Below are 23,277 nucleotides of genomic sequence, written 5' to 3'. Positions count from 1 at the left end.
ACTTAATGATTTTGTGGTCTTGAGATAACAAATATCGTTATCTTGAGATCACAACTTAATTATCTTTGATATTGAGATGACAAAAGTTGTTATCTTGAGATCATGACTTAACTATCTTGTGATCTCAATAGAAGAATCCAGAAAATTATAGCCACCTCACGGCCGTGTTAAAGTGATATTTTCCTGTTTAAAGATTTCTGATGACGTATCTTAAGGGTGAGAGGAACCTTTGTGAAACTAGATCTGGATCCAAAAGCTCATACTACAGTACTACATACGCTACAGCAATGAATGGACTATTATATATATTGATGGTGCACTGTTTTTGACATACTTAGTATGTTAGTACACAGTTTTGGATGCATAACTCCTTTACATTTTTTTTAGCGGCCAGGCTGTTTTGAATTTTCTTTTATTTATTTATTAAAGAAAGAAGGCAGATAGCTAATGTTACTACTACGAAGCCAAATATCTAGCCGCATAATTGTAGAAGGTATCCAGGGGATTTAGCGATTCGGGCGTCTTAGGCTGGAATTGACTGGAATTGAGCCTCATGGTTACACACAAGTTGCAAAAAATTATATATTTAATATAGTGGATTTATCTATTACTTCTCATTTTGAGGTTGTTGAAACAATATTAAAATAGTATTTTACTTGGACATTTTCAACTTGTTTTAAGCATTTTCTTTGTTGAAATTATATCTCTATTTTGGCAGCTCATTGTTTTCAGACATAGTGCTTAAAACAAGCAAAATGATATAATGAGACATTTGATTACAGAGCAGATTTAAAGTGATTGGTAGAGAGAGATGATTATTGTTTTCAGAGAAGTAATAAATAGCGTAATCCCATTGTTATCTTGTTATCTATACATTGGAGCTCTCTGTGCTAATATTAATGCTAACGTTTTCCCTCTCAACTCCCAAAATGCAGTTATGCAGTTGTGTCATCATGTATAGCATGGATTATTATTTCATTTTAAGCATGAACAGAGGCTTGGGGTAGCATAAATAATCACTACAGTCGCAAATAACAGCTTTTTTCCAAATGTATGTATATTTTCATATATTGCCAACAGTATTCACTCACCCATCCAAATCATTGATTTCAGGTGGTCCAATCACTTCCATGGCCACAGGTGTATAAAACCAAGCACCTAGGCCTGCAGACTGCTTCTACAAACATTTGTGAAAGACTGGGTCAGGAGCTCAGTGAATTCCAGCGCGGTACTGTGATGCCATCTGTGGTCCAGTCCAGTCGTGAAATTTCCTCGCTACTAAATATTCCACAATCAACTGTCAGTGGTATTACAACAAAGTGGAAGTGATTGGGAACAACAGAAACTCAGCCACGAAGTGGTAGGCCACGTAAAATGACGGAGCAGGGTCAGCGGATGCTGAGGCGCATAGTGCACAGAGGTCGCCACATTTCTGCAGAGTCAATCGCTACAGACCTCCAAACTTCATGTGGCCTTAAGATTAGTTTAAGAACAGCATAGAGAGCCTCATGGAATGGGTTTCCATGGCTGAGCAGCTGCATTCAAGCCTTACATCACCAAGCTCAATGTAAAGCGTCGAATGCAGTGGTGTAAAGCACTGCCACTGGACTCTAGAGCATTGGAGACGTTTTCTCTGAAGTAACAAATCCCACTTCTCCATCTGGCAATCCGATGGATGCCTCTGGGTCTGGCGGTTGCCAGGTGAACGGTAATTGTCTGACTGCATTGTGCCAAGTGTAAAGTTTGGTGGAGGGGGGATTATGATGTGGGGTTGTTATTCAGGAGTTGGGCTCGGCCCCTTAGTTCCAGTGAAAGGAACTCTTAATGCTTCAGCAGACCAAGAGATTTTGGTCAATTTCATGCTCCAAACTTTGTGGGAACAGTTTGGGGATGGCTCCTTCCTGTTCCAACATGACTGCGCAGTAGTACACAAAACGAGGTCCATAAAGACATGGATGAGCGAGTTTGGTGTGGAAGAACTTGACTGACCTGCACAGAGTCCTGACCTCAACCCAATAGAACACCTTTGGGATGAATTAGAGTGGACACTGCAAGCCAGGCCTTCTCGTCCAACATCAGTGTCTGACCTCACAAATGTGCTTCTGGAAGAATGGTCAAACATTCCCATAAACACACTCCTAAACCTAGTGGAAAGCCTTCCCAGAAGAGTTGAAGCTGTGATAGCTGCAAAGGGTGGGCTGACATATTAAACCCTATGGATTAGGAACGGGATGTCACTCAAGTTCATATGTGTGTGAAGGCAGACAAGCGAATACTTTTAGAAATGCAGTATAGGTTTTTTTTAACATCAACACATGCAGTATCTGACTTGTATTTTTATGGGGCCCTTGGCTCATGTGTTTCCTAGGTGGCTGCCTATCTTTGCCTAGTGCAGAGGCCACCCCCTAACTACCTTGTATTCAAATCATCATTGCAGTGGTGAGAATAGATCACTCAAATGACAGAAATAGCTCATGTTTAGAGGAGAAGGACAAAAGCTAAAATCTAAAGTTAGCAAGAGAGCTGGCTCTATATTTTACTTCAGTTTTTTCTTTAGCTGAAATGCTAAAAAAAACATCTGTCAGGTGTCATTTTTTTGTTAAATAAAGACAGAATTATTGTTTCTTTACTTGAGACTGCTGTGTATTGTAGTGAAAACATGAAACGATATAAAATAATGAATTCTGTCAAATTGATGATGCTGAGGGATGAGATGCTGTGTTATAGAATACTGCATAACATTACAAATAACATATTATATTGTAGTTTAAATATGGAATACCCCTTTAATACCAGCACTACCACTGCTTGTTCGTAAAGAAAAATGATAGTCAATTACATTTGCATAAGAAGCTGACATCTTGTGCAATTCTCTGACCACCTGACAGATGATGACGTATCTTCTGCTCCTCTATTACCATTGCAATAATTTATTGTATTTTTTTCAGTTGCTTTATTGTATTGTGTACATTACGAGTGTAGTGTATCATGATTCTTAAACAGCTAACAATGCAAGGATTCATGTGCAAATTTAAATATCATTACAAAGTAATTTAATGGACAGGTCTAATAGTAGAATAGACAGATTATAAGCTCTAAGACTTTTTAGGCCTTAAAGGCTATGAATAAGTCTGAGATAGACTCAAAACGGTCTATTAAATTTACTGTTACAATTGGTGGGCAAAGGACATGGATGTCTGTCACTTGATCTATTATAGCAGCACTGACATATGCCAGGCATGTCTTCAAATTTTAAATACTACTAAGATTATGAGAGTCTTGTTAGTTCCACAATGGGGAATTTTCACCTCCGCATTTAACCCATCCATGAAGTGAAACATCACATACACTAGGGGGCAGTGAGCACACTTGCCCAACGGAGTGGTGGACAGCTCTATGTGCACCAACCGGGGAGCAGTTGCCTTGCTCAAGGACAACTCAGTCAAGTATTGTCAGCGACCTGACAGGACCGGTTCCCTAACCTCCAGCCCATGACTGCCCAGCCCTAACTAAGCTTTGCAAATTCAACTTGTTATATATATATATATATATATATATATATATATATATATATATATATATATGTATGTATGTATGTATGTATGTATGTGTGTGTGTGTGTGTGTGTGTGTGTGTGTGTGTGTGTGTGTGTGTGTGTGTGTGTGCTTTATATTTATATACGTAATATGAGTTTAACTGGGGAGAAATTAAAGGCAGAGAGATTTGAGTACTATTACAGGAAACAATTTTTATTACAACAGTACATGTATATACAATAAATGGAACGGTACAAATTCAGACAGATAGGTAGTTGGATTGGTGGTATAGGATGTTTAGAAGCACTTCCTGTGGACAATGGAGGGGCCTGCCTCATCATATTCCTGCTTGCTGATCCACATCTGCTGGAAGGTGGATAGGGAAGCCAGGATGGAGCCACCGATCCAGACGGAATACTTACGCTCAGGGGGAGCAATGATCTGGACAGAAGGAGAGAAATGATCAGAGAGCATATTGAACAGGCATAAGATTCACACTGCTCTTTTGAAGTGTGGCTTCATTAAACTGCTTGGCCTCTTACCTTGATCTTCATGGTGCTGGGGGCCAGAGCAGTGATCTCCTTCTGCATACGGTCAGCAATACCAGGGTACATGGTGGTACCACCAGACAGGACGTTGTTGGCGTACAGATCCTTCCGGATGTCAATGTCACACTTCATGATGCTGTTGTATGCGGTCTCATGGATACCAGCAGACTCCATACCTAGAATGTAGAGCAGCAGGGAAAAGCACATCAGTGATGCATGTAATTAACAATGTCTGATAATATATAGAATCTTGGCCATGCCAATAGCAGGTCACAGTATCATAAAGTATCATGGTCAGGCAAGACGCACCAATGAAGGAAGGCTGGAAGAGGGTCTCAGGGCAGCGGAAACGCTCATTGCCAATGGTGATGACCTGGCCGTCAGGCAACTCATAGGACTTCTCCAGGGAGGAGGAAGAGGCAGCGGTGGCCATCTCATTCTCAAAGTCCAGAGCCACGTAGCACAGCTTCTCCTTGATGTCACGCACAATTTCACGCTCAGCTATAGAAAACAAGTATCAGTGAGTTACTTCCCAAGGTCTGTACATGAAGACAGCATTTCTATCTCTTAATTATTAAGCTTTTCTGAAGTTTTCTTTTGGACATTCCTTCTAAATGGTTTAGAATTAAAGTTCATTAAAAATCCTAAGTACATACCTAAAAATCTAGGTATGTACTTCATATGTCTCTATGGTTTGACTTAAAGGGGCATTCTGACCTAAAAGTAATACTTAGCACTAGCATTTAGCATTCAATACAGAACTGTCACTATTTGGTATATTAAAGAATTGGTAGCCATGTTTGCAACAGATTAAAGACTAGCTACTTTGGCCAGAGTGCACCTTTAATCTGAAGAGAATTATTTGGGTGTTCTAATGGCCTGTTACTCTTTTCTATACTCACCAGTGGTCACGAAAGAGTAGCCACGCTCAGTCAGGATCTTCATCAGGTAGTCAGTCAGGTCACGACCGGCCAGATCCAGACGCATGATAGCGTGAGGGAGAGCATAACCCTCATAGATGGGGACGTTGTGGGTCACACCATCACCAGAGTCCAGCACAATACCTGTGAAGCACAGTATAGACAAAGATCATGTAAATACAATCAGATTCTGTATAAAGTACAGACAAGTTTATGATTGAATGTAAGGGTTTCAGTTTTGAGGGATACTCACCAGTGGTACGGCCAGAGGCGTACAGGGACAGCACAGCCTGGATGGCCACATACATGGCAGGGACGTTGAAGGTCTCAAACATGATCTACAAGAAACAGGAGGCCAGTCATTTTCAGTACTGTCAATAATGAACAATTAGAGTTTAATGTTCGTATAGGATAGACAGTACGACAATCGTAATTACTATTATGATAAATCACACCATAATATGCTTCTCTAAGTCAAATATGGATATTGTCTGTACTTCTACCATTGAGCAACTGCATGTTCCATAAAACCAATTGACTTATTAATCTTATTTTATTACATTTTTATCATTTGTTTACTTTTCTTCTTGTTCCTTCTTAAACAGTTTATCGTTGTAAACATTTAATTATCAAAATGTTTTACATGTAGCACAGCTTTTGCATTTTGTCCAGTTAAACTTTAGAAAAATCGAATTTTATATATTGTTTTATTGTGAAAATGCCTTGAAATATGTCTTTGCCATTCCATCCACTCTTAGTTTAGTATACATTGGAGGTCTATTCTCACCTGGGTCATCTTCTCTCTGTTGGCCTTGGGGTTGAGGGGGGCCTCTGTGAGTAGAGTGGGGTGTTCCTCAGGGGCCACACGCAGCTCATTGTAGAAGGTGTGGTGCCAGATCTGAAAAAGGGCAACAAGAAAGGAAGAAAAAGGGTCAGAAACCTTACAATTCATTTAGCTAAAGTTGACAGATTCATGTAGTTTAGTTCAGGTTCATGTAGTTTGGTTTGATTAAAACTATAAGCCTATACAGACTGCAGTGGAACTAACATTGCTATTTGTAATTTGTAAAATAATTAGTCTGTGCTCATATTGATGTTCTAGAGGTCTTTGAGTCACCAGTACCTTCTCCATATCGTCCCAGTTGGTGATGATGCCGTGCTCAATGGGGTACTTCAGAGTAAGGATACCCCTCTTGCTCTGGGCCTCGTCTCCCACATAGCTGTCCTTCTGACCCATACCCACCATCACACCCTGTTGGGGAAAAGTTACCCATCAGAAATCATTGAGCATTCTTCTGGGTGTTGAGTGCACACAAGCTTGTGTTAAAATGTCTCCATTAAATTTGAACACAATTATTGTGTTGTATTGAGCTGTCGTTGGCCTACCTGGTGACGGGGCCTTCCAACAATGGAAGGGAAGACAGCACGGGGTGCGTCATCACCGGCAAATCCAGCCTTGACCAAGCCAGAGCCATTGTCACACACAAGGGCGGTGGTCTCGTCGTCGTCACACATGATTGGTCTTTTCTGGGATGGTCTTTAAAGCAAAAAAGATGACAATTAAAATATGCTGGTAGCGAATGGTGGAAGACTAGCAAAAATTGCTGCAGTTCTTTTAGCATAATTTCTTTACCGACCCTGGCTATGCAACAAATTAGTTTAATACATTTTTATAGTGTAAATTTTGTAGGGCAACTTAAAAATACAAGCTTAAAATGTACTGAACATTCATACATTAAATGCTATTAATGTATTACATTAATATACATTAATGTATTAATGTATGATTAAACAATCATATTGTTTAGCTATTGTTCAGTCACCACAATGGCAGCCAACTGTAGAACTCACAGTATGCAGTGAGCTATGACTTCAGACTAGAACAATAAGGCCAAAAAGGGGCATAGCGCAGTCCCCCAGAGTAGAATGCTATTTTTGGCATCAGCTTCTGTCATTCCCCCTACTGAGCCCCCTATCTAAAGCTATTTCACAGCTGAAGGAGTTTGTCGCTTGACAAGTGACAGCAGGCACCTGGCTCAGCTGTCCACACATACTAACTCATGTGCTGTACCACTGCTGCCATTGACAAATTCCCCCACTCAAATCCTCAGTAGTAATAAGGCCCAGACTTCTGGCAGAGCTGAACTGTAATTCAGCCACTAAAGTACAAGACAATGTTTACATATTTAACCTGAATGGCAGAACTACTATTCAGTAAGCCATCACTTCTCCAGTCTACAGATTCACCTTTCCTTCCTGACCCCTCTTTTTCTACTGTTGGCTTCTTATAGAAGACCATTTCTCCACAGAACACTACTAGTCTTTATACAGTTTTAACAATAAACGGTCCAGGCTTGGTTCTTGGCTTGGTCGCACACTTCAGAAAAAAAACTTTATTATAGAACCTTATGTTGAGGTTCTTCAAGCTTCTCCATGTTTGTACATCTCATCTTCAAAGAACCATCCATTAAACGTTTCTTTAGGGAAGCAAAAGTGGCTCCTCTGTGGCATTAATCCAAAGAACCATTGCACCGGAGGGTATAGAGAGACCAACAAAAGGCCTAATATGTAAATCAGAGTGGTCTTCCCATGTAGATGGTTGAGTTTTTAGCATCCTAACACTGTACGAAACCCTGTTCAGCTCTCTCTTCCCTGCAGCAGTCCACGGAAATAAAGTCAGTAGAAGGCACTCACCAAGTTGTACCGCAAGACTGGAGATTCCACTGGGACAAAGTGTGAGGGTTAGGGATGCCCCTTAAATATGATGGTAGGCAGAGGGCTGAGGGTTAGGGGCGGTCTCAGGAGTTCACACATGACCAAATAAGAACTTCTAAAAAATGTCCCACTAGTAAGTGAATACCAGATCTTCTGCGACAGGACGCCACAAAAATGGAGTGAGGTTTCTTAGGTGACAGATGGCCCTCCCTGTAGCAAAAAATAAACAGTGGAGAACTGTATTCACTTCTGTTGAGAGAAAAAAAAAATGTAGTGACCTGCGGTTTATTTTACTTTGGGTCTTCAATCTTTTATCATTTCTAAGGCAGTTAAAGAGTTACAGGTTTTGTTTTACCACCAAAAAATAAAAATGATTACATTTTCAAAAATGTGAATGAATGAATATGACTCTGTCATTTGCATTTTGGTTACCTAATTCCAGATGTTGTCAGAAAAAGTAGTTTTATAAAAAATGTGGATTACACTGTAAATCCAAAAGTTTAGGTTTTGATCACTTTAATCTCATGCATTGTTGGAAATAATCATGTGACATTTAGGCTTTAAACACTTATATTTATTTGATGTCACATTCAAGCTTTCCATAGTTTAGTATTATTAAATAACAGCTCAATTAAGCATTGAATTATGAAGTGAAACATTTGTATTTACAGTGTACTACATTTTAATAAAGATTTTCTATCTTATAACTGTATACATTGCAGTCTGGACTGGGTTCAGTATGATTGACAGTCGTGACAGTCTTTTATTTATTTTGTAATAAGCACGAGGAGGAAGTTGTCTCACTTTGCACTTTGCACTGGGGCCAGTGCAGATGCAATGTAATCACATCTCATAAAGTGATCTAGGAAATATTACAGTCACGATTCCACTCAGGCTTAGAAAAATGGCGCTGGGATACCATCGGTCAGGAGTGCGTCTGAGGGGGGGGGGTGCATGCACTGTAACATCAGATGGTCTAAGATTGTCTAGCGAAGGAACCAGTCACTTTGCTGCGCAATGTTGCCTGTGTCAGTTGGCCAGAGAGGTGGTATGCATGATGGGGCCTAAAACACGCCAGACAGCTGAGGTGGGGTTTAGGTGGGTGAGGGGAGGCATTATGGATGAGGGTGTCTGTCCCTCCTCTGCAACAGCTCTCTGGATGGTTTGTAGCTGCCTCGTTCTGATTGGCTCAGGCGTCTCCTTTTAGGGTCATAGTGAATAACAGGTGTCCCCAGGCGCCCATTAGCGTAGTTCCTCAACACTAGCCACTCTGCTCCAGCTCCTTTTTTCGTCAGCCCTGCGTGGCCCTCTCTGAGCCCAATGAGGAAACTAGGCTTTATTTCCTTGCTGTTTTTGGAAGTTGGCCTATTTCATACCAGGAGCTTCCTATTATGTTTTGAGGAGTTCTGAAAAAACAATGGGCCTTATTCAACAATGTATTATTCAACAACATATTCCTAAGTTTTTTCTTATATTTGTTCTTGAGAAAGGACTTAAGAAAAAGACCTGTGTTCTGAAACTATAGAATTGGTCACATCTTTGTGCTCTTTAGTGTGTTCTTACCTAAGAGCAAATCTCAAATCAGAAAACACTTGTGAATGTCAGAATGTGATTGAGTGAGTGGGTTTTAAAAATAAATTTCTTCTTAAGAACAATTAGTAAATGAAGCCCAATATGCCAAAATGTAAGATTTGTACGGGTGGGCAATATGGCAAAAATGTAATTAATGGCCTGTATTCACAAAGCTTCTTAGTGCTGATTTGGATTCAGATGCATGTCTTACTAATAGTGTTCTTACTGATGGGAACAGATCCTAGATCAACACTCCTAACTTGACATGCTTTATGCCTGATATATACACTGAGAGAGACCGAGACATTGTTTAATAATAGTTTTGAAATACAGATTTGACCTAAAGTGTGTGGTATATGTATGGCATTCTTAGACAGGATAATTCTTGTTGGTTAACTTTCATCACACCAAGATGAAACACAGGGAATACTTGTGGCCTATTATTTTTTACACTAAAAATGAATGTTACAACATCCTATATTTTGAACACAATCGTTTTTTTAACTGTTATGTCCCCTATTCAGTCTGCATTCACATGATAAATCTCAGCATGTAGCTTGGCTACATATCAACTACATATGTGCCACATCAGCAATCTAACTGAACGCTACTCAGCTTATTTGCATAAAATGTGTCCAGGAGCATAGAGTGCAGAGCAATCATGTGATGCTTCAGCAGGTTGATGTGACAGTACTATGAGTATGTTGTTTTCTCTCGCCACATTGTAGCATGGCACAATCTGTTTGATATTAATTACATTAAAATAAATAAATAGTCATATATATGCCACTTAAATTAAACACCCCAACTTAAAAGGGAATTCCACCAACGTGACTAAATTTTCTGCATAATGCATTTGCTCAGATGTAAACAGAGCCATTTAGAGTGTGTTGATGAGAAATGATACCTTGCAGAGAAATTTGCAGACAGATTTTGTATACACTGGTGGTGATGGGAACCAGCAGTCACAACACAAATACATACATTTTATTTACTATCCAAAACCAGCAGTGAACCTACACTAGGTCTTCTAGGTTGATTTTTATGCATCAAGTTTATGATGGTAACGGTGAATCCTATAAAAAAATAAGTTTTCTTTGAGCACTATTTTACCTAAACACCCTGCATATGTCCCTCCACTATGAATGGACTTATGGTTCAGGCCAAAGCTTTGATTAAATCTATTGTAAAACAATATCTCAGACACAGTGTCATAAATCATAACCATTTCTACTAATAACCTTCCATAAGGTATTTGAGGCAGTAGAAGCACTAAAGTCTTTGGATGTCTGGTTCCCATCAACTCCGCTATGAGCACTTCTGACTTGGTAAGTTTCTCTAGAAGAGAACATTTCATATCAAACCACTCTAAATGACCTTGCTTACGTCTCACCAACTGAATTATGCTTTATTATGAATTATAGGTGGAATTCATCTTTAGAACATGACATCCACAATACATGTTGTGATGTAATGTATCACAATAACAATACAGTATTTCCCTGTGATTAATTCATTAATGTCTTGTTCCAGACAAGGAAGTAAAAGACGATGACCTAGACTATTTGACGGTAGTTTCTACTCTTGGAGTGTTGCGCTCTTAGCCAGTGCTATTTAAAATGAAATGAGTTATTCAACAGACCTGTGTTCCACTGAGTTGTGCCATACTCGGATTATGTGTGAGCATTTTTGAGCTCCACGAAGGCCAGTTCTCGGGGTTAGAGGAGCTATATTTAGAACATTTTCACACCGAACACATAGTTAGTTAGTGAGCACAATCCTCAAGGATTCCCTTGAACTCTCATGTACTCAGGCTGATAATGGCAGCTGAGAATAGCTCTGATCAGCTCAGGCCCTGCATGGCCGATGATATTCACACCGGTGCCACAGGCAGTGGGGCCGTTTCAAACGGCTTCCCTGTAAACATTATGTACACCTCCTCTCTGTGATAAATGCATTTAGTGTAAAGCTGACATTTTGAAACAAAGTGATCACATGAGGCGCTCCCCCTGCACAGAATTGCACACTGCACATCAAATGTCCCATGTTAGCTTGTTTTCTTTTATCAGTTGGCAATTTTTAAAACACATTAAAGTGGAAATCCTTCCATTTTCAGCATAATTAAAAGGTTAAGATATAAACAAAATCATTCAGTGTGGTATCCTGTGAAATGCTATGTTTTAAAAAAAACAGGACATCCAAATGTTTTGCGTGATATCTAATACATTCATGCTGGAGAAGTGCATGCAGGGTGTTCTAAGGTAAAATTGTCTCTACAGGAAACTGACTTTTCAGATTGACCACTATTTTACCATCATCAAGGTTATATATATATAAACGAATGACCCATGTTGGTTCACTGGTCATTTTGGATAGTAAAATAAGTCAAATGAAACGGCTGTGTTTGCTATATTATACATCACAACCACTAAAGATATCCTAATCATTACATCACTCTACAATAACCATTTCACGTCAAACCACTCTGAATGACTTTGTTTATATTTCAACAACTTAGTTATGTAAAATTCCTTTTAAAAACTACAAAACTGAATGACCTGCAGTAAAATTTACATTAACAATTAGCAAATACCTGTAAATCTGATCAAAATCTTTGCAGTTTTTTTTTTATTGAAAAGTTACAGTTAAATTAACTGCCTATATATAGGAGTGCCTATATTTAAAGAGGAATTTTACCATTTTCTAAACTTCTACATTCTAATAACTACTAATTCAACTGTCAACATCCATCCATCCATCCATCCATCCATTTTCTAAGCCGCTTCTCCGTCAGGGTCGCGGGGGGATGCTGGAGCCTATCCCAGCAGTCTTTCGGGCGGAAGGCAGGATACACCCTGGACAGGTCGCCAGTCCATCGCAGGGAACTGTCAACATAAACAATCAAAATGGTTTGATGTGAAATGTTTCATTGTGGGGAAACAGTGCAGTATATAGCTATTGTATTCACTACCCAAAACCATCAGTGAACCACACATTTTTTTTTTGTTTTTACATGTAAAATTGAAAAATACTGATGAAATAGTTCATACAGAAACATATTTTATATAACTATTTTACCTCACAATGACCTGCTTTTAATAAATATGTTTAAGCCAAAATGTTATCAGAAAACTAACATAAAAGATTGCTTAGATATCAGGAAACACTGTATATTTTTCTCACTGTATAATTCAATATCTTTCTGTGAAGGAGCTTTTAGAAGCACTAAGAGCTTCGGATGTCTGTTTTATATCACCACCACTGTGAAATTATCTGGTCAGTTTCTTTAAAACTGAGCACCAAACCACTTAGAATGGCTTAGTTTACATTTCAATAATCTAATGACCCAGAAAATTTGGAAAAATGTGGGATTCCCCTTTATATCTAAGCTTCCACATAGTCGGCAGACTTGTTTACTAGATTTGATGCTATTAATATAACAAGTAAGCTGTTGTTCTGAAGAAGACTGAGTGGTCAGCAACACAGGTCAGATGAAAGAGATAACCAACACTAGTGTGTTTGTGGGGACATATGTCCTTAAAAGGTCACAGAGAGGTGCTGAATTGGCCTCACAGCTGCTCTTCCTGCTTGAACAGACCCTAATCTACAGCGTGGCAGCTGTTAGCCACAAATGTTTTTTAAAAAACATTCACAGTGTTGGAGGCAATGGTTTGTTGACCAACCTGTTTGTGACTTGGCTTTAAGCCAGGATGGTCAGAGAGTGGGGTATTCACACCAAACAGAGAAAACCAAAGGCCCTTTTAAGACTTTGAGTTGGATTTAATCTGTCTAGAGAACCAGCCCATGGTGCTCAAACACCAGTGTAGTAGCTGAAGTTGTAATTTGGCATCTCTGTGGTTTGTGATTAAGTTTAAATTGTTGGTTTGTCTTTTAAAAGTATCACAAAAACAAAAAGTTCTCAGTGAGTTATTTTTGTTGAATAGATCAGTCAGTTTCTAGCGGTTTTGTTATCTGCAAGACTGTAAATATAGTTGTTACTCTGCTCTGGCTTGTTCTATTATTCAAATCCTACTGACATCCAACTATGCTGGAATATTTCCAGATATTCCTTGTGGATTGTTTCTGATAAGCATCTCATGACATACTGTACATTAACCAGATCTATTGTGTGTCAGTGTGGTAGCTAAAGCAGCTGTTGTCAGCAGCATACCTTCAGGACAGCATGATGACAGGCACACTAGTCAGGAATACTCACAGAAATATTGCCTCTTAATAATGAACCCAGTAAATACAGACACACACTGGGTCTCCCCTAATGCCTAGTTAATAGTGTTAATGTATTGTTAGAGTGGAGCTGTTCTTTAAGGGGAATTCCACCAAGTTTTCAAATGTTCTGCATAATTCAATCATTGAAATGATTGTGTCAGTCAGAGTGGTTCTCACAGTAAAGAGGCTCAGATTGATTCACAGTGGTGGTGATAGGAACCAGGGATTGTGATGTGATTGACAATGCCAATACTTCATTATTTTATTTACTATACAAAAGGACCAGTGAACCTACACATGTCTTGAGAGTTTTCTATGGGGTCTATTTTGTCTTACAATGCTCTGTATGGCCATGAGTGCCCATGAATGGCACTTAAAAATACATTTTAGGTTTTAAGACAAAACCTTATACAAAAACACCTCAGAGCATTTCAGGCATTTAGCACATTCAAAAGCATTTCCTCTTTATAACCTTTGTGACGCATCTTTTAATGTCTGATTACCTTTCACCACCACAGTGAACAATTCTCAGTTCAGTTCAATGTCGTCTCTGAACGACTTTGTTTACATCTTAACCATTTAATTATGTAAAAAAAAAAGTTTTAATCTGTGGAATTCCCCTTTAAAGATTCCCATTGTCCATCCAATTAAACTACTGTGGCAGCTTACAGGCAAGACTGATTGTGTACTGAAGTTTGTACAGTCACACAATAGAAAACAGTCTTTAAAAAAAATCCTAAATAAACAATACAAACTATTCCAATAAACAAAGTAGGCATTTAATTGCTTAAGGTTTCCTTGGGTGAGGCTGGACAAGTAAAAGCCCACTCTGCCATGTGTAGTATGTTCAGAGCCCCTAGAAAGTGGATGGTTGGCTGCTTCAGCCCATTCCAAGAGTGCTCCAGATAACTATAGCTATAAATACATCAAGAGCTTTGGAAGTTTCCATGTTTGCGATCTACCATTACAGGTGTGCACTAATTGTACACAAGGATACAGCCCCCCCCCATACCACCTATGAAAACCATTTGTGAAGTCTATAGCAGACATGGTCTATTCCACTCTCAGTGACTGCTGAAACCCTAAGAGTGTTAAACTGATCAATGCATTCATTTAACTGCAATAAAACTAGAAGAGAACATTTAAAAAGCAAAAAGGCCCCCAATTTAAATCAAAGGAAGCTGAGCCACGTCTGTGTGTGGAGCAAGGGGGGTGGTGGAGACTCACACATACACATCCCCCACTTCACATGTAAATATGTCTGCGACTTTAAACTTGGACTTAACATTTAGAGCAAGGGGGGGGGGGGAAGAAAAAAAAACAAACAAAAAAAAAACACAACAAAACCAAAACACACACACACACACACACACACACACACACACACACACACACACACACACACACACACACACACACACACTCACTAACAATCTTAGGCAAGGGCTCATATCACCGTATTACAAAATAAACTGACGCGCATCTTCCATGAAAAATTTATTTACATCTTTAACAGCATCAAGACGAAAGCAAGGCTGGAAGGTCAGGCATTAAGAAAGCAGTATTTAAAGCAGGAAAGGCTGTTTGTACAAGCTATAAATTAATCAGCACCATTTGTAGAAAGTTACAATAAAAAAAGGGGGAAAAAAATATATAAAAGCTTTACTGCATTTGGAATTTACACATTCCAAAAGCTTTTTAAAAACAACCAACCACATGCTTAACAGAACATCTACACTGCGAAGTCCATCAGCAGTCATGATGTTCCAGCAGTCCTGACAAGTGACAATGTTGGTAAGAAACTGAGGTGCTCTGTGGACCATCACCTCTTCAAGTGTTAGATTTACAAGCGTCCATTCACTTTCCATTCAAGTTTAGAAGTCCGCATCAAGCCTGAAGGTGTTGTCTGTGGGTCCAGACATGACCCCCATCCTCTGGTACTCTCCTACTCGCTTCTCAAAGAAGTTGGTTTTCCCCTCCAAGGAAATGTTTTCCATGAAGTCAAAGGGGTTCTCTACTTTGTAAATCTACAAAAGGCATCATCCAAAAGAGTTAAATTACAGCAAAAACGAAGTCAATACTCAATGAGCTGAATTCAGTTAAATTATTTGTATACAGGATCAGTTAAGTGTCATTACTCTTAAGGTATGTGGCAGACATCAAGTGTTGTCAAATCAAAACTGAACATTCTCAAAATGGCGTGATGCTCATTCCCCTCCACATAATCATTTTCATATCAAAGTTTGCACTCACATGAGTTTCTGTAACTGTTACTAGTTTATGCAGATGTGGTTACACAGATGTTAAGATGGTAGCTACAGTGAGTTCACAGCCAGTCTTTGTCAACAAAATAAGTGTGGACATTGGTTTTGAAGAAACAGTTCTGACTAGTTATGCTAGGGTACAAAATTATGTGAAAGTGTCAGACAAAACTATGAAGCTAAAGTCAGCTTTTTTTTTTTTTTTTTTTTAAGACAGCTTAGAATTTACAACCATTTGTTACTGTGCACACTGAGATTAGACCTCAGCATTTAACCCACCCATGCAGTGAAAACCACATGCAAGCTAGTGAACACACTAGGGGACAGTGAGCACACTTGCCCAGAGCAGTGGGCAGCCCTATCCACGGCACCTGCAGAGCAATTGTGGGTTATGTGCCTTGCTCAAGTGCACTTCAGTCATGAACCGTCAGCCAAGGGGATCAAACCAGCAACCTTCCAGTCACAGGGCTGGTTCCCTAACCGCCAGTCCACGACTGCCCCAAAGTAGGATGTGGAATTTAACTTTGTGTCTCTGAACCCACAGGTGAGTGACCATTCTTGCACCAAGAGCAATGTTGGCGAGAGCTGCCTCTCGCCATAGGGTGGCTTCAATCTGCAACCCTGCACGTTGCAGTGAGACATATTGGACTGGCACAGGACTGTTTAGCTTCTTGTCCTGAGGTGCCAGAATGTAGCTGCTGCACCACCATTTAAGATGAAACCAGAAAATTCAAACAAGGTGGTGAATGAAGTTGACTTCAGCCTCATTAAAACCCCATTTAAATGTTGTATTAGAGTTCACATTCAGTATCGGGACACTGAGGTCAGACTGGTTGATCTGTATATCCTCACCTTGTTGAAACCCAACTCCAGCATCAGTCTGTCAGCCACAAATTCAATGTACTGCTTCATTAAATCACAGTTCATGCCAATCAGCTTAACAGGCAAAGCCTGAGTCAGGAACTCCTGGAAACAGTAAAAGGTGGTCAAGTTAGTTTTTCATTAGCAGAAAGCTCAAAACCAGGAATTTGGACGTAGTTGATGCATACCTGTTCAATCTGAACAGCATTCATTATAATTTTCTTGACTGTTCTTTCAGAAGGTTTATTCACCAAGTGCTTGAACATTAAGCAGGCGAAGTCACAGTGAAGACCCTGACATCAAAAGACAACTTCAAAATATTGCACATTGGAATTGGTAAGAATGACTGCTTGCTTTTAATAGTGGAAGTGTGTTACCTCATCTCTGCTGATAAGCTCATTGGAGAACGTGAGCCCAGGCATGAGGCCCCTCTTCTTTAGCCAGAAGATAGCAGCAAAAGAACCAGAGAAAAAGATTCCCTCCACAGCAGCAAAGGCCACCACTCTCTCACCTACAGACAGTACAGAATGGGTCACACTGTTGTCCAACTACTGTTTAATGTAAATCTGATGCAGAATACACAGGAACTCAAGTTACCATAATTAGCATCCTTGTTGCCAATCCAGTTGAGGGCCCAGTCAGCCTTCTTCTTCACACATGGAAGAGTCTCAATGGCATTGAATAGGTATTCCCTGTGAGTGAGAGATCAAGAGATTAGTGAACATTATCTGCAAATAACAAAAAAAAATTAAATAGTTTCCTTTTACAGGGCTCAGTAAAGCGACTGTTTCATGTTGGCACCTCCCAGACAGTTGACCACATGCCTACTAATCTGGGATAGGACCAACACTCAGCTCCCATCATCAGCTGAGGTCCGTACCCCTGCGCTTCTCATCACTGCCCTCTCAGCATGAAGGGGAAAAAAAACAACCCACACACACACCACACTCACCTCTCTTTGGGATCTTTGATATATGTGTCAATAAGCAAGCTGTACATCTCTGAGTGAATGTTCTCCATGGCAATTTGGAAGCCATAGAAGCAACGTGCCTCTGTCACTTGCACCTCCTGCATGAAGCGCTCCACCTAGTGGTGAAAACATGACAAGTCAGTGTGACTGACAAAGCACCTTGCTCTTGACATGCATGTATATTTGCTTTTTAACTTACCAAGTTTTCATTGACTATGCCATCACTTGCAGCAAAGAATGCCAGCACGTGAGAGATGAAGTATCTCTCCTCATCTTTCAGAGACTCCCAGTGCTGAAGGTCTTTGGACAGATCAACCTGCAGGGGGAGACAAGTTTGAGATGGGACATCACATAACTGTTGCACAATTTTAATAATCAAATGTAATGTACAGTAGACGATTGCAAATACTATTTTCACTCCACATTAATAATTTTTTTTAAAAAGACACTGATATGCCTTGAGCTTGCAAAGCCCTCACATGGACTTTTCAATATTACTGTCATCAGCACCACCAACTCTGTGGTCCGTAAATTATTGATCAGTTTCTGACCACAAAACTATCAGCTGAATATTTTGCAAGTATATACACACACATGCAGATAGGGTGTAATTACTTTACCTCTTCAGCTGTCCAGAAAGAAGCTTCTGCCTTCTTGTACATCTGCCAGATATCATGGTACTGAATGGGAAAGATGACAAAGCGGCGTGGGTTCTCCTTCAGAAGGGGCTCTTCCCCCACGCTCTCATTCTTGGGTTTGGATTGCTCCTTTGAAGAGAAAGGCAGAAAGCAAAGGAGACAAAAATAAATAATCCAGCAGATTTACAGTATAACATACAAAACGTGCACTAAATCCATCTTTCTGGTCAACAAAAACCTGCAGCGTTATCATTTATTGTAAAGCTATGGCACAGCTGTTCTGAAAAACCCATTAAACTTTACCACGCTTGAAATAGCTTTAAAGACCGCAATTAATCAATGCTTGTGGTTCCCTCTGTTAGGTTAGATCTTCTAACTAGCCACACTTGACGGGGAAAAAAAAAAAAGACCAACAGTAAGGAAAGTATTTAAGGAAAACCGAGTTGACCTAGATTCTTATTTTGGTTCATTTAAAATGTTGCATAGTTAGCTTTGCTCCACCTTTGTGGTCCTGTGTGAAATTTAACTAGACACAATAGGCTAGCTGGTTAGCTAGCAAGCCATCTACCGCCAAAAAGGGGTCAGCTGTTCCGGTTAGCCTCCCTGCAGCTTCAGTGACATTTACTAGCCAACAGCTCAGCTAGAAAACAGACTACATCTCATTCAGAGTTCATTTTACACCAGGAAACAGGAGGGACCTTGCCAACTTTATAGGGATAACACGGTGAGATTTTAAGTCGGTTTTCATCGATATCACTGAGGTCCTCTGAGTTAAACGCATTCTAAAGCGTATTTAAGGCCGAGCAGTCAGACTGAGCCCATGGACGCCAAGAAGTGGTAAACTTACCTCAGAGTCAGCGAAGATTTTGCGCGCCGTTTTAGAGGCCAGGATCCTTGAAGTGCTCATACTTGGGGGCTGTGAGAACAAACACTGTTATTTAACGCAGACTACAGTCAAGACACTTAACATGCATTCCGCACCTCGTCTTACGCCGCCTTATTTAACCAAAACCATTACCTTGCCTAACGTTACTTAACGTTGCTAACAAATTATAGGCAACACAGTTTGCGTTACTTACCGTGTTTTCTTTATCAACCAGCGACAGGGAGTCCATTTTTGTTGAAACGCCGTTTTCGTTCTTGGCTTTGAGGGGAGAGCGAGTGGACAGCATTGTCTATTTTGAGAAAAGATAAAAAGTTCTCGCTGTAAAAACACGAAAAAGGGTAGAAAGTAAAGCAAAGAGTGAAAGGCTAAGAAATAAAAGACAGCGCAGAGCAGAAAATCCTAAGCGTAGGGATGAAACTAAATGAGAAAATCTCCCAGCTGCTCCCTTTTTATTCAGTTCTTGGCGCTCGATCCAGCCCGACCAATGAGAGCGAACTTCCGAGCGGCTATTTAACATTTTCTTATGCTAGCAGCCAATCAGAACCCCTAACGTCATCTGCGGATCGCGGGAACTTTCAAACGCCGTTTTGTGTTCTACACAAATATGTGACCGGTTTGCTTCGATTGTGTAAAAAAGGCGCGCTTTGAGAAAGAAATCAGCAAATAGGTTTAATAAATAGCACATATTCACTTGAAATGCACATGCACCCGCATACAAACACGCACAAAACCGCAAGAAAACACTAATATGACAAATGACACGCAGGTTTATGTGTGTAATAATCAATAAAAGATCCCTTGCTCTGCTTTAAACGACAAAGGCGGGAAGAGATGCATAATATACCACTTTATCTATTTAACAATAAAACAGATACAGATAGGGATAATTCTGTAAATATACGCAAAATTGTACATGTACTATTTTACTTCAAACGTCACTTTTAAACAGCTATAAGGGGGACAGAGAAGGAATGATTAACACCACACTGGCTTGTGTCATTAATAATCATTTAAAAATAACCAACAGCTTCCAAGCCATGCACCTACAAGATAAAGTGGAGAAATGTTGCATAATTCACTGGGCTTGCGATTTAATACAGCTATTTAGACATTTTTCTGCCGTATAACAAAGCAGCCCTGGTGAGCAGATTCCCGCCAGATTCAGGAGTAAACACAAACACAGTTAGATCATCTATACACAGCTCCTCAGCTGACGGAGTCATGAACACCTTCCTTATGTAGATACTAGTTTATACTAAGTATTTGCATGAATTGTGTCTTATTAATGATCAAATTTGGCGCGACTGCTAAAGCTAACCGCACAAGTCGCATACGGGAGCAGCCAGACAAGCTAGTTAACCTATTAGTGTCATTCATAAAACCTGAAATATGATTCTGCTCTTCCGACACTGTTGACAAAAATGAATTTTTAATATCCGTACTATTAAACGGCTGGGCGTCAACCTCAGATGCGCTAAAATAAGCCAACGCCTAACGTTAGAGAGGCAGAGCCCGCGTCCAACTAGCTACAAGCCCAGTGTCCCGTGTTTATAAGGGTGTTTGGGTTTTTTTGCAGAACTGACAGTATTTACAAAACATTCATAGTAAAGTCACGCATCGAGCTGACGATCGAGTGCAGCCTGAGGAATTCCTCATAAATCCTCTCAAAAGTCTGTATTTTCTGTTCCGCCCCGAAAACGTCCAGCTTTGTTAGACCACAAGCGTTCTGCGGCTCAGCGGCACGAACAAGAGAAAACTCTGCGCTCTTAGCTGTCAGCTTTCCGAGTAGTGCCCCCTACCGGCAGGAGGATTTAACCGCGGCAAACTGATGGCAATGAGACCCGCACACCGTAGAAGTGAAAAACTCAGCCGTTTATTAAGTTTTAGAAAAATCTGTTTTTATTTTAGGCTTTCATACTATTTTTCACATTATATTATTATTATTATTATTATTATTATTAATATTGTTATTAATAATAATAATAATAGTAGTAGTAATAATAATAATAATAATGGGGACTGTATTTATAGAGCATTTTCATACACAGAGCAGTAGCACATACAATGTTTAGGTTAGTATGCATAAAGGTAATTAGACTATTAAAATGAACAGTACAAAACTACAATTTAGTTTCATATTTATGGATTTTAAATTGTAAATAAACCAAGTAAATATCATACATTGCATTTAACTGTCAGGTCCCGGATACCACGTACAAAGTACACAAAAAATAACACTTTATACACATTTTTACACTTTATAACACTTTTTTACACTTTAAAAAATAATTGAAAAAATAATAACAAAATAAAATAAAATTCCAGGGCTTGTATAGACTGTATATTACAGGGCTTGTATAGACTGTATATTCCAGGGGTTGTATAGACTGTATTTTCCAGGGGTTGTACAGACTGTATATTCCAGGGCTTGTATAGACTGTATATTCCAGGGGTTGTATAGACTGTATATTCCAGGGGTTGTATAGACTGTATTTTCCAGGGGTTGTACAGACTGTATATTCCAGGGCTTGTATAGACTGTATATTCCAGGGGTTGTACAGACTGTATATTCCAGGGCTTGTATAGACTGTATATTCCAGGGGTTGTATAGACTGTATATTCCAGGGGTTGTATAGACTGTATTTTCCAGGGGTTGTACAGACTGTATATTCCAGGGCTTGTATAGACTGTATATTCCAGGGGTTGTATAGACTGTATATTCCAGGGATGGTATAGACTGTAGATTTCAGGGGTTGTACAGACTGTATATTCCAGGGGTTGTATAGACTGTAGCTTCCAGGGTCATACTTTACTCCTGTAATAAATTCCTGTAAATCGCAGACTACAGGACCTGGCGACTGGCTGTTTGTGCACTCAGAAGTAGAGCGGCAGAGACAGCAGGGGTCGCGCCTCACTGAAGCTTCACATACGGCCTGCGGTCTCCTGCTCGTTGTTTCACGGCAGCCTGTTTTCTCAGTGGACTCTGATGGAATTACGCAGAACGTGCTGATCTAGTCTAATCTAATGGCCAGTGTTAAAGCCACTGCTCTGAATCAACAAGCGTTCACTTTTTAGAGTTTATACGTGTGGAGAAATAACTGACTGTTCTATACGCTTTTCGCATTTCCGCAAATTAAAATGTGTTTAAAATAAGTACGTTTTAATGGATGCCCGCAACAGGCCTAGCATGCTACACAAACATGCTACACAAACGCTTTTAAATGTGAAAATCTGTCGCAGAAGCCAAACTTCAGGGAAACAATGCGAACGCTGTAATCTCGACCTGTAAATCAATGCCTTATAAAACGATCCCTTTTGTTTACGCCGAGATTGGGCTGTCGAAACCGGATTTAGGCCTCATGCCTTTATAACTTTAGTAACTGAAAATCGTAGTACGTTATCCGCCCGGTTTTATCTTTCCTCGGCTGCTGTTGTTGTTGCTGAAACTCACGTCTGATGCGGTTTTTAGGGATACAAGCCAACCAGAGAATTGCATTGTTGTTTTGTTCCTTAGGCTCAGTTCACCCTCGCTAACCCCCTTTTTCTTCTTTTTTCACCTTTATTTACACTTCCTGGATAGTTTTAACTGTGTACGGAGAAAAAAAACTGCTAAATTTTCATTTTTAGCCTCCGGTGACGGTTTCGTCTCAAAGCAAATTATGCTTCTCCGTTTGAGAATATCGGTCAGTAAGGCAGATGGGCGGGCTTAACGTCAACCAATCAGAAAAGCCACCACAGCCCATGATCGGCTGTGATTGGTCGCGCCCCCTAACCGCTCCACAACGGTGCGATGTGATTGGACGAAGTTTGTTACTGGGTGTTATGGGGAGACTGCGCTGAGCGAGTGTTGTGTAACTGGATCCAGAACAACCTCGGTGTAGGGTTGCATAATGAGCTTATTGTTTTGCTCTTCTCTTTGGGCAATCTTTGGGTGCTTTTGTTAACATATTTTACAATGAAAGGTTTTATAGGCTAAGTACAAGACCTGTTAATTATATCGCAATATTTACAAATCTATTTGTTAAATTGTACGTGTTAAATGTACGTTTTGAGGCATGGCTTGACTCTCGTTTCACTTCGAACGGCTTTCTGTTGTCAAACAACTTGAACTACAATTGCCATTTGTAGAATGAAACAGACTTC

At 39.9% G+C, this 23,277-nt stretch overlaps 2 protein-coding genes and 1 non-coding gene across 6 annotated transcripts; all 3 read right to left on the bottom strand.

The window, feature by feature from the left end:
• Positions 1-3,728: 3,728 nt before the first annotated feature.
• Positions 3,729-7,792, bottom strand: actc1a (actin alpha cardiac muscle 1a). Its single transcript, XM_017682183.1, has 9 exons — positions 7,699-7,792; positions 6,391-6,541; positions 6,128-6,256; positions 5,792-5,902; positions 5,258-5,342; positions 4,987-5,148; positions 4,394-4,585; positions 4,079-4,260; positions 3,729-3,977 (listed from the first exon to the last, which is right to left on the bottom strand). The coding sequence occupies exons 2-9, from the start codon at positions 6,517-6,519 to the stop codon at positions 3,834-3,836; spliced, it is 1,134 nt and encodes a 377-aa protein (XP_017537672.1). The 5' UTR covers positions 6,520-6,541; positions 7,699-7,792; the 3' UTR covers positions 3,729-3,833.
• Positions 7,793-15,002: 7,210 nt separating this feature from the next.
• Positions 15,003-20,914, bottom strand: LOC108410891 (ribonucleoside-diphosphate reductase subunit M2). 4 transcript variants are annotated; one of them, XM_017682208.2, is made up of 11 exons: positions 20,718-20,914; positions 19,328-19,423; positions 19,096-19,164; positions 18,231-18,377; positions 17,810-17,926; positions 17,593-17,726; positions 17,238-17,332; positions 17,018-17,151; positions 16,829-16,933; positions 16,632-16,745; positions 15,003-15,545 (listed from the first exon to the last, which is right to left on the bottom strand). In XM_017682208.2, the coding sequence occupies exons 2-11, from the start codon at positions 19,418-19,420 to the stop codon at positions 15,393-15,395; spliced, it is 1,161 nt and encodes a 386-aa protein (XP_017537697.1). In that variant the 5' UTR covers positions 19,421-19,423; positions 20,718-20,914; the 3' UTR covers positions 15,003-15,392. The 4 variants fall into 4 exon arrangements, with proteins under 4 accessions (XP_017537697.1, XP_017537707.1, XP_017537693.1 ...); XM_017682218.2 differs by having other exon boundaries at positions 20,727-20,914; XM_017682204.2 differs by lacking the exon at positions 20,718-20,914 and adding an exon at positions 20,577-20,711.
• LOC119263353 lies at positions 17,408-17,544 on the bottom strand. The gene has a single exon (XR_005130267.1). It is a non-coding gene; the product is annotated as a small nucleolar RNA SNORD94 (small nucleolar RNA).
• Positions 20,915-23,277: the final 2,363 nt, after the last annotated feature.

The sequence above is a fragment of the Pygocentrus nattereri genome, chromosome 4, assembly GCF_015220715.1.
Source record: "Pygocentrus nattereri isolate fPygNat1 chromosome 4, fPygNat1.pri, whole genome shotgun sequence".
Lineage (NCBI taxonomy): Eukaryota > Metazoa > Chordata > Actinopteri > Characiformes > Serrasalmidae > Pygocentrus > Pygocentrus nattereri.
This window is presented reverse-complemented; position numbering and strand designations above follow the sequence as displayed.